This window comes from Lactuca virosa, chromosome 2, assembly GCF_052849685.1.
Source record: "Lactuca virosa cultivar CGN04683 chromosome 2, Lactuca_virosa_CGN04683_v6, whole genome shotgun sequence".
In the NCBI taxonomy this organism is placed as follows: Eukaryota; Viridiplantae; Streptophyta; class Magnoliopsida; order Asterales; family Asteraceae; genus Lactuca; species Lactuca virosa.
This window is the reverse complement of record NC_136427.1, coordinates 192,721,966-192,733,495: the sequence shown is the minus strand read 5'-3', so window position 1 is coordinate 192,733,495 and position 11,530 is coordinate 192,721,966. Positions and strand designations below refer to the sequence as shown.

General features: G+C 40.2%; 1 protein-coding gene across 2 annotated transcripts; it reads left to right on the top strand.

Annotated features, from left to right (window-relative positions):
• Nucleotides 1-1,157: 1,157 nt before the first annotated feature.
• On the top strand, nt 1,158-4,618 carry GCL1 (GCR2-like 1). 2 transcript variants are annotated; one of them, XM_079078983.1, is made up of 5 exons: nt 1,158-1,578; nt 1,830-2,023; nt 2,158-2,272; nt 3,322-3,789; nt 3,919-4,618. In XM_079078983.1, the coding sequence occupies exons 1-5, from the start codon at nt 1,417-1,419 to the stop codon at nt 4,252-4,254; spliced, it is 1,275 nt and encodes a 424-aa protein (XP_078935109.1). In that variant the 5' UTR covers nt 1,158-1,416; the 3' UTR covers nt 4,255-4,618. The 2 variants fall into 2 exon arrangements, with proteins under 2 accessions (XP_078935109.1, XP_078935110.1); XM_079078984.1 differs by having other exon boundaries at nt 1,161-1,578; nt 2,161-2,272.
• The last annotated feature ends 6,912 nt before the right edge of the window (nt 4,619-11,530 follow it).

Sequence of the window (11,530 nt, the reverse complement as noted above, 5' to 3'; positions counted from 1 at the left end):
AATAAGAATTTTGAAAATGCATTTAGTTCGTCTTTTTTTTTTTTTAATTTTCACAAAAAATGAAAAATTTTCGTGTTCTAAAATTACAAAGAAGTTGGAAATTTTTGGAACACCGATAATCATTGTTTCCATATTTTTTAATTTAATTTTTTTTAAATATAAACACACACTCACTCTCATCTCACCCACCTCTACCTACCTCCACCTTAATACCCTTAACCCACAATACTCCTACGTACCCACACTCATCCACTCCCACACCCCCACCCCCACAAACACACATACACATGCACATACAAATACACCTACCCCCATCCCCGCAAAAACACACACAAACACTTCCGCACACATACACTCACCCACGCAACACAACTACCACAATCACCGACCTACCATCACCATCACCCAGTGGCGGATCCAGGATTAAAGTAAAGGGGTATCCTCGACAAGTAAAGGGGTATCCCGACATAAAAAAAATCACTTAATACACAATAAAGAAAAAAAAATTATGTAAAAAATTACACAACCAAATTTTTTTAGGGGTATCCCAGGCTACCCCGGAATATATAGTAAATTCGCCATTGCCATCACCACCACCACTAACTCATCACCATCACCACTAACTCATCACCACCACCACCACCGCCGCCGCTACCATCACCGCCGCCGCCGCCATCACCACCACTGCCACAATTGTCACTGCCACCACCATCGTTACCATCCCGTTGTTGTCGTCGGCGCCGCAACCACCACCGTCGCCATCATCGACACCACCACTGCCCCCCATCGTCGTCGCCTCCATGCCTACCGTAGCACCACTATAGTTTTCTAAAATTGAAAACCGATAGAAAAATACACATCTAAACACATTTTCTAATTTTATAAAACTGAAAATGAAAAATAAATAGGTTTTAATTAAACACGTTTTCTAAATTTTCCAATAAAAACTGAAACGAAAAAACAAAAACTAGAAAAAAAAAACTTTTCCGTAACTATAAACGACCTTAATCTTCTAAATATTTCACAAAGAAAATATATTTATAATTCCAAAACTTATTGTAAAATATAGTGTTTATCACAATAAATTCTCAAACACTATCAACGTATCAACTATCAAGCGAATCTCCCAAAGCAATTTAAAAATATATAGAGAGAAAAGAAAGGCACAAGTTATTCGTGATATATATCTGTTGGGGCCAAACACCGTGTCTATGACTAACGTGGCACGTGTACCGTATGTTCTCTGTCGTACCCGCCCCTTCTATCAATCATCTTCTTCCACACACCAACCTCCTCTTCAAATCAATCATCAGCATCACCGACCTCTCTGATTCCTTCTATATATTCTAAAGCCTGAGATCCCTGCTGCGTTAACTTCATTGGAACCTCTTTGAACTGTAATTATTGATTGTAGAGATGTCATCCATGGTAAAGCTTCCTTCCTCCAGTGATAACAATAATAGTCGTGACGATGGTCACGAACAGCTAGATTTTCTCCATTCGACGACGGTCGCCGCCGCCAATCTCTCCCTTTCACCGGACGCGTTTCTCGGAGCTGCTGCCGCTCTCAAAGAGCTGGTATTTTGTTTGATTTTTTTTTTCAATTCATTCTCATTTTGCGAAATTGCTGCTTTATACTTGTCGATCGGTGATTTTCGAATACAAAACTGAAAACATTTCAAATGTTAGTGAGATCTAGAATTTTTTTAAACTAGGAGATTGCTGTACGATTATCGGAGTAATGGTGTAGGTTAGGTAATACGTCGACCGGCGGAGCATGTTAGCAGTTAGCACTGATTGATTTCGCTGTATCTGCAAATAATGTACAGGTAGTGGAGGCGACGTGGACGGAAGCGTACGGCGGAGGTGGTGACATCGTGGATCCGACGGTTTACACCGGTCTGTTAGGGACAGCGATCACCTGCTTGCGGTTCTATGAAGCTACTGGTAGTCGCGAGGATTTGCAATTATCTGCTAGAATCGTCGGTGCTTGTGCTGCTGCAGTCGCTAATACTTCCACTTGGTAAACTATCTTATCTACTAATAAATAATCATCAATTGTATCCATGGATGTGCCAGATTTCAAACAAAAATTTTCCATTATTAGTAGTTCCGATAATGAAATTAAACCTACTTTTTTTGTAAACTAAATAAAAGCAGCTACACGACGTTTTTGTGTGGAAAAGGAGGGATTTATGCCTTGGGTGCAGTGATTGCGAATCATTGTGGAGACGTTAACAAACGCAACTTTTATCTTGCCGAATTTTTGGAGGTATTTTTTTTATTCAATTCACCATCGAAATAATATTTCTGCTATTCGTAGTTTCTATGCCTAAACGAAACCCTAATTTACGTGTACAATTACATAACATATCTAGTTATATTTCTTATATCTTCACGAATCTAGTGATATTTTACATCTAGCTAGCCACTCGTTTTTGCGTAAACCCTAATTTATTTATCAAGGCTCCTGGTTGGTGTCATTGCCTATCTTTATCAGCCAAATCTGGAAGAGAAGTATTAAAAAATAAGAAAAAAAATCTTTCTATAGACGCACATGTGAATATTTTAGGACGCTATTTTTGCAGTGGATAAGGACGTTCCAACTCATATAATGCACTAATTTTAGTGGAAATAAAATATAATTGTGTAATCACAATCTTTGGTTGTGGTCCGAATCAAGTATGTGGACACAGGTGTTCCAACTAACACCTATTTATTTATTTATTTATTTATTATTATTTTTTTTTTAAACGGCAAACTAACTAATCTACTCCTAAATAACCGACTTGAACCCTTGACCTCTCATATGAGATGGTCATTCCATACTGCTAGGCCATTGGCACTTTGGTTCCAACTAACACCTAGTAATTCTCTTTATCCACAATCGCAGTATGTGGGTCCATTGTTTAACTCGTATAATATTTATGGGTAGAGGGTCATGCCTAGATATTTAAAGATTAAATGATACCTTCTGTCTGTCCTATAATTATTTAATGGTTGACAAATCATTGGACATCTCCTTGACACTAAATTAGGTGCAAAAAAATTTAATTAGTGGACTATATATGATCCAAAATGACTATTTTGGACCAATTTCAACCAAACACCGAAACTTGTTTCTTACATTTTTAGATATATCCAACCTAACACTATTTCTTATATCATTTCGGTGTTGGGCGAATAGTGAAATACCAAAATTTGTATTTTATTTATATGTGTAATGATATATTAACTTTAACATGAATATTATATTAAGTTAGATTTGATAATAATCTATGGAATCCTATTTGAATGAACAAGTATGTAATATTTTTCTAGTTGGCGCAAGAGAGAGCTCTTCCGGTGGGGCCCAGGGAAGGCGGGTTCGGGATGTCATATGATCTTCTACATGGACGTGCAGGATTCCTGTGGGCCGCATTATTTATAAACAAACATATTGGGCCGGAAACCATACCATCCAATCTCCTCAACCCCATAGTTGAGGCTGTAATTGCAGGAGGGCGTGCAGGTGCGTCTGATCACGCCCTCTGCCCCTTGATGTACAGATGGCACGGGACCCGATACTGGGGTGCGGCCCACGGACTTGCTGGCATATTACACGTCTTACTTCACTTCCCCTTATCTGAAGAAGACACAGAGGATGTAAAAAAGACTTTAAGATACATGATGAGTAAGAGGTTCCCTCAGGGTAACTACCCTTCGAGTGAAGGCAACCCGAGGGGTAATTTGGTCCAATGGTCTCATGGCGCTGGAGGCGTGGCCATCACCCTTTGCAAAGCAGCTCAGGTTCGTATATGTTGGAGTCTCTTCTATCTCAGCCAAATGACTTTATATATCTAACATGGTAGCCAAATGACTTTATATATCTAACATGGTATCAGAGCCAAGAGCCAACACTGACTCTGTCTTGTTCAGGTATTCCCGCAAGACCGGGAGTTTCGGGATGCGGCGATTGAGGCAGGAGAAGTGGTGTGGAAGAGTGGGTTGTTGGAGAAAGCGGGGCTTGCTGATGGAGCGTCTGGGAACGCGTATGTGTTTTTGTCTCTTTTTCGTCTAACAGGAGATGTTATATATGAAGATAGAGCAAAGGCGTTTGGTGGGTTTTTATATGGGAATATTGGGAAGTTAAAAAATAATGCAAATTCTCATGGACATGGGTTTTCGCTTTTTCAAGGACTTGCTGGAGCGGCTTGTTTGTGGTCTGATTTATACAGACCAGAGGATTCGAGGTTTCCTGGATTTGAGATTTAGGTGTGTTTTAATTTAATGTGATGGAAGGGGGATTGAGTAATGGATAACATTGTCATGAAGCAAGGTACCACGGACCTAGGGGGTGTTGTGTATATATAGTATGTTTCTCCTTAAGGTTATGATTCTCATGTTAACAATTGAGAAATCATTGTAAGGGTGTAAGCACTTGCAGCAAGAAGCCGATGTGTATGGTTGGAGTGTTGGAACTTTCTTGAAAATGACGTGTGACGTGGATTTGGTTTATTTAAGGTACATTTACATGTGATACAGTTAATTTTATGCAATTGATAATCCTTACGAGATGAAAATGAGCTACTGCATATCAAAATGAACTTGGTATTAATAATTAATCTATATTGTTGTATGTATTGTTTGTTCTAGTCTTAGGCCTGATGTATAGTCCCATTTCTCAGTCTGTTTTGGCCCACGTTATATATTCTTGTCACTTTATTTGTCAATTGTCATGTGAAATTTTTGTTTTCATGGTATTAGAGCCCATTTCTAAATGACCAAATTCCTCTTTTTTTTTTTTCTCATTCCAATTTCCAATATCCCTCCTCACTTTGAAGCCGGCCCTAGGCCTTGTTCCATCGGCCTTAGGTAACAACCCTCTCCCAACCGGGCCGGGATCATTGGCCCTAAGATTAGAACAAACAAAATGGAAATACAAAATTTGCTTCAATTCACCATCAATATCTAATATAACTTAAAATCCTGGTCTTATTAAAGTATTAGATCTAGGTGGTAATCTACCAATGATCAAATACTGACAATTATCTTTCTCCAACTATTTGAATCACTCATTGTTCACAAGAAAAATCATTTTGCAATTATCACTCATATGTCCTAAATTAGCCAAACTGCCTTCTTCTCTAAACTAAACACAATAATATCATCAAAATGGCATACAACAAAACTATTTCTTCCATAACAATTAACAAATTCCATGTTAAAAATGATATAGATCAGATTTGAAAAAGTCGAAATTGTGTGATAGAATTTCCTTATCATGCAACAATTCAGCCGCAAATATAACCAAAAAAAAAATAAAGATAGTGTCATCACTAATTATGTAAGCAAGGTCCACGCGTGGGCGCAACCACCGGGTGGGCGTACTGCATTGTAGAGATTTTGCCCCATCACCATTTTTTATTAAAGAAAATCATGTATTTTGGCTTTTGCATGCACCATGCGCCCAACCATAAAAAAGACATGACTTGTAGTCTTGCACAATTAATAACTTTATATTTATTTTTTATTTAATAGCTGGTAGCTTTTAGTACTTGTATATCAGTTAGTAGTTATTAAAGATTTAATTTTAATTGTTAAGATTTATTTATGGTGAGCATGTTGAGCAGAATTAGTATCTGTTAAATTACTTATTGTCGATCTATACTTATTAGTATTCAGTCTTTAAATAAAAGTTGGTTGAAATCAATTTGTTATTGTAATTGTTAAGTGACAGTAGTTAATAGTTACCTATGATTTGTTAAAAATCAAAATTTGATTGATAATGTGTAATGAACTAGCTTGCAATGTATAAAAGAACTCAAGATAACTGTTGTATTGATTTCTTAAATAATGAAAAGGGATATAAGCTGAAAACTAACAGGAACAATGCAATAAGAGGAAAATTGGATAGAATTAGCAATTCGAGAAGCTAATGATCTCCCAAAAGAAAGAAACTTCTAATATTCTCGCAATCCCCTCCAGGACATTTTGCAGACCTTATATTCAGTGATGACAACCTTTAATGACCATATTGCCCCTGTTCTGTCCCTACGATGGTTGCCACCTGCTGGTTGGTGGTGGTCCCCCTCTGATTGTGACCCTTTTGTTGTTTTTTCCTCCTGTACGTAAATTGAATTGGTGGGTGCTCCACATTACTCCGTTCCTAAAGACTAACCTTGTCCTCAAGGTCAAAATCTGGAAAGTTTCCTTGGATGGTAATCACATCTTCCCAGGTGGAGTCAAATTCTGGGACATCTTTCCACTTAATCAACACTTCTGTTTTTTGACCCTTGTCCTCAACCAAAGTTCGCATCCCCCTGACTTCTTCTGGTACCCATTTCAACTTCATATCTTCTGTCAATGGTGCTGGAAGTTCGATTGTTGCTGCTTGATTTCCAATTGCTTTTTTTAATTGGGACACATGAAAAACTGGGTGGATCTTAGCTGAGTCTGGCAGCTTGAGCTTGTATGCCACTGCCCTAATCTTTTGCACAATTAAGTATGGTCCATAAAAACGGGCTGCTAGTTTTTAGAATGGCCTTTGAGTCATGGAACGTTGCCTATATGGTTATAGTTTCAAATACACCCAATCCCCCGCCAGGAACACGATGTCTTTCCGACTTTTATCCGCTATTTTCTTCATCTTTTGTTGGGCTAGGAGTAGGTGGCCCTTAAGGTCATCCAAAATTGCATCCCTTTCCAGCAATTGCTCTTCCACTGTTGACACGGTTGTTTCTCCTTTTTGAATTCGGATTAGACTTGGGGGTCTCAACCATAAAGAGCTTTAAATGGGGTGCATTTTCCTGTGGTATGATATGCGGTATTGTGCCAGAACTCCGCCCAAGGCAACCACTGTGACCATGTGCGTGGTTTGCCTTGTATGAAACATCGCAGGTACAGCTCCACTAATTTGTTGATGATTTCTGTTTGCCCGTCTGTCTGCGGGTGGTATGCAGTACTTCTCAGCAATTTGGTTCCTTGTAGCCTAAATAGCTCCTTCCAAAAAAGGCTCATAAAAACCTTGTCTCGGTTGGACACGATGGTGGAAGGAATCCCATGATGACGGACAACTTCTTTAATGAAGACGGAAGCTTTGGTGGTTGCTGAGAAAGGGTGTTTAAGGGCAATGAAGTGTGAATATTTTGTGAGCCTGTCCACAACCACCAGAATGGCATTGAATCCATGTGAGTTGGGAAGCCCTTCTAGGAAATCCATAGACACTTCATCCCAAACTTGGCTGGGTATTGGTAGAGGTTGCAAGAGCCCTGTAGGATGTGTATGTAATGCCTTCTGGGACTGACAAACCCCACAATTTTGGACATGTTTCTGGACTGATTTCCTCATTCCAACCCAGAACCAATCAGCAGCCAATCTTTGATAGGTTCTGAGTTCCCCGGCATGTCCCCCAATGACCGAATCATGAAATTTGTTCAATAATTTGGACACAAATTCTGATTTCTGGGGAATGACCATTCTGCCCTTATACAATAACCTTTTATTTTCAATGGAATACCCATGATGTGCCTTGTCCCCGTCGGTTAACTCTTCTTTCACTTGTTGTATAAAGGGGTCCATTGTTATTTCCTTCTCCAATTCATCCATGGGAATTGACCACATAGTTGTGATCACACCAAGTTCGGGGCTCATGATAAACTCACGGGACAAGGCATCCGCAACCTTGTTGGTGGATCTCGGTTTATAGTGTATTTCAAAGTCAAATCCTAGTAGCTTGTACATCCACTTTTGATATTCCGGGGCCTACTTCGCGCTGCTCCATTAGATACTTGAGGCTTCGTTGGTCCGTTTTGATCACAAAATGTCGGCCCATGAGATAATGCCGCCATTTCTTGACAGCTAAGACTATTGACATCAACTCTTTTTCATAAATTGGCTTCATTCGATTTCTGACCCCTAACACTTGGCTATAATAGACTATAGGATGACCATCTTGGATTAACACAGCTCCTAAGCCCACCCCTGATGCATCCGTTTCAATCACAAAAGGCTTAGAAAAATTGGGCATTGTAAGTACCGGAGAATTGATAAGGGCTGTCTTGAGAGCATTAAAAGCATATGTTGCTTGTGAATTCCACCCGAAACAGTCCTTCCTAAGCTGATCTGTATGAGGAGCTGCAATGCTCGCGTACCCAGATATAAATTTTCTATAATATCTGGTGAGTCCCAAGAATCCCCGAAGTTCTTTAATTGTTGTGGGGGTTGGCTATGCCTCCACTGCCTTGACCTTGTCATCGTCCACAGCCACCCCATGTTCAGAAATCACATGTCCCAGATATGCAACTCTGGACTTTCCCAATTCACATTTGCTAGGATTGGCGAATAGCTCGTGTTTGTTCAGTGTTTCTAAGACCACTTCCAAATGTGTGAGGTGTTGCTTTGCATTGCTGCTGTAGATTAGTATGTCATCAAAAAATATTAACACGAATTTTCGGATATAGGGTCGGAATACCTTGTTCATAAGAGATTGGAAGGTGGTCGGGGCATTCGTGAGGCCAAAAGGCTGTTGGATTAGTGTCTAAGTCCATAACTATTTTGGTATGTACTTGACCCGATGGTGCATGGTCCTTTTGGGTTGCCTTCACCAAAGCAGCTTGATAGGATGAATTATGGAGAGAGAGGATTAATTATGATTTATTAATATATTATGAGAATAATATATTAAAGGAGAAATCATATTGTTTAATTAATATTAGTCAATAATCAATTAAGAATTAATTTTGTGGCTAAAAGAGATTAATTAAACTTAGAGGACTAGAACTGTCAATTGTGTGATAGTTGAATATTGGGCTAATGGACTCCATATAGAGGAGTGGACGAATTCTATGGGGAAACCCATTAGAAATCGTCCAAGGCCTCTAAAGGAGGAGTCCATGGGTTGCTTAGGGCCTAAGCAGTCAAATTAGGGTTTCTTTGTTAGATAACCCTAATAGCATCACTATTTAAGGACCCCTAGGGCACCAAAAACGTGGCTAACTGATTCCTTAGGGTTTCTAGACGTTTTTGAGTGCCTCTCCTCTTCTCCTTCTTCATCCTCTTACTCTTGGTGTTTGTGAGCCATTAGAGGAGTGACATTTGTGACTCTAAGCTTTCAGAAGTCAATTACAAGAAGGAATAGATTGTTATTGCTACATAACAATCAAAGGTAAGATCTAAACCCTTTCATATGTTAATATTGATTATCACATGTTAGATATAGGGTTTATGGCTTTGGATGATTATTGCATGTTCATTAGACAAACTAGATCCAAAGCTTTAGGGTTTGCATGTACACCATAGGAATGTTGTAGTGCTCAAAACCCATCAAAGGCATCACCTTAAATTTGTAATGGCCTTCATGTGTTCGAAAGGCTGTTTTAGGAACATCTTCTTTTCGCATCCTAATTTGATGGTAGCCCGATTTCAAGTCAAGTTTCGAGAAAATCCGAGACCCTTGGAGTTCGTTAAGTAACTCGTCTATGACCGGTATGGGAAACTTATCATTAACGGTGACCTTGTTGAGATTTCGATAATCCATACAAAACCTCCATGATCCGTCTTTTTTTTAACAAGGAGGACCGGGCTCGAGAAAGGGCTTATGGAATGTTGGATGATCCCCGACTTAAGCATATCTTGTAATAATTTCTCCATTTCTGTCTTTTGAGAGTGGGAGTATCGATATGGACGCACTGAAACAGGCTCTGTTCCTTCCTTCAGCTGGATCGTGTGTTGATGATTACGAAGGGGGGTAAGCCTCCCTTCCATGAGAAAACTGCAGTATACTTCTTGATAAGCCCTTGCAAATATCTTGGACACTGAGGTAAGGGTTCTTGGGCATCTTGTTCTTCAACCTGGTTGAGTTGAACCATGAATCCACCACCCACTGACCCTATTGTTCTTATCATAGTTTTTAGGGACACCTTGGCTCGCTCCAATGCCGGATCGCCTTTCAGAGTGACTGTGTGCCCTCCGAATTGGAATCTCATCACTTGGATCCTCCAGTTTGTGGTAACAGCACCCAATTTCTCTAGACACTGAATTCCCAAGATGACATCAGAATTACCCAACGTGAGAGGTAAGAAATCTTCCTTAATTCCAAGTCCTTGAACCTGCAACAAAACCCCTTAGCACTTTCCTTGCCCTGTAACCGTCATCCCTGTTCCGAGTGATACTCTGAATCCTTTAGTTGTCGCAATGGGTATGTTTAACCTTTCCACGACATCTAAAGACAAGAAATTATGTGTTGCTCTCGGGTCAATGAGCACGATTACTTCAGTTTCATCAATCGTTCCCTTCAATTTTAGGGTTTTGGGGTTGCTGATACCTATGAAAGAATTGAGGCATATGCCCGATAAGATGGTGGTCTCTGATGTTTCAATTGGTTCTTCATTATCCAGCTCTTGAATCCTGACTCCCTCTTCAACGTCTTCTTCATGTGCCAACAACACACTTAATTCCTTCTTCTTACATTTGTGACCTGCATTCCATTTCTCGTCACAACGGAAACACAGTCCCTTCTCCCTTTTGCTTTGACATTCTTTATCAGATAACCTGCGAACTTCCCCTGTCGATTGCCCTTTTGGTTCAGTGCCCATGGGAAAGATCATACTTGGGACCTGCGAGTTCCTTTGAGAAAAAATTGTGGTTTTAATCGGAGTGATCAAGGGAGATCCGGTTAGGGTTCCGGTTGACGTCGATCGCTGTGTATTTCCCACTCTGTTCGATGATGACTTCCTGTGTTGTTGGGAGCGTAATTTTCCTTCTGCTTTAATCGCTAGGGACATCGCATGGTCTAAAGATCTGGGCTCTAATAAACAGACCTCGTCCCTTATCTCCTCTTGGAGCCCATTAACAAACTGGCCCATGGTGACATCGTCTGGTAAGACGCATAATGGGGCTAATAACTCGATGAAGGATCTTTGATACTCCTGAACTGACCCGGTTTGAGTTAGGGATAGTCATTGCTCGTAAAGCGTACATGCGTTCATCGGCCGAAATTGCCGGAGTAAGAGCGATTTGATCTCGTTCCACCGTGTAATAGGTCGTCATTTGTGTTCCCATTGAAACCAGAGTAGCGCATCACCTTCAAGCGCCACCACCACAGCTTCCACCTTGTCTGTTTCCAAGAGTTTATAGAAGTTGAAGAACCGCTCTACTCTTAAAATCCACCCGTCTGGGTTCTCTCCACTGAATAGGGGCAGGTCTAATTTCCGAAATCGCCAATTTGTTCCACTACCATAGTTATCTCCTGAACCCCCGCTACCACCGAACCCACCGCTCTTCGGAGTTCCCTTCGGGGTTTCATCTTCTCTTCTGATGAAGCTTCCAGAGTTAGAGATGGTATTTTTAATGGTTTATGTGGCTATATCGGTAAACCTTTTGGTAAGTGCTTCCATCTGTTCTGAGATCTGAGATGAGAGTTGCACCTTAAGATTATCTTGTAAATTTGCCATTGTCTCCTTCATTGATTTAATCTCTTCTTCAACCACCTCCACTCTAACCCCCACCGTATCAGTCTTTGGTGGAACCATTTCTTACTCCAAGGAAGGAC

Bases quoted from the DNA above. Each gene is read 5' to 3' on its own strand.
- GCL1 (XM_079078983.1), top strand. From the start codon at position 1,417: ATGTCATCCATGGTAAAGCTTCCTTCCTCCAGTGATAACAATAATAGT. The intron at 2,273-3,321 runs GTATTTTTTTTA...ATATTTTTCTAG, and splicing joins ATCTTGCCGAATTTTTGGAG to TTGGCGCAAGAGAGAGCTCT. The intron at 3,790-3,918 runs GTTCGTATATGT...TGTCTTGTTCAG, and splicing joins CCCTTTGCAAAGCAGCTCAG to GTATTCCCGCAAGACCGGGA.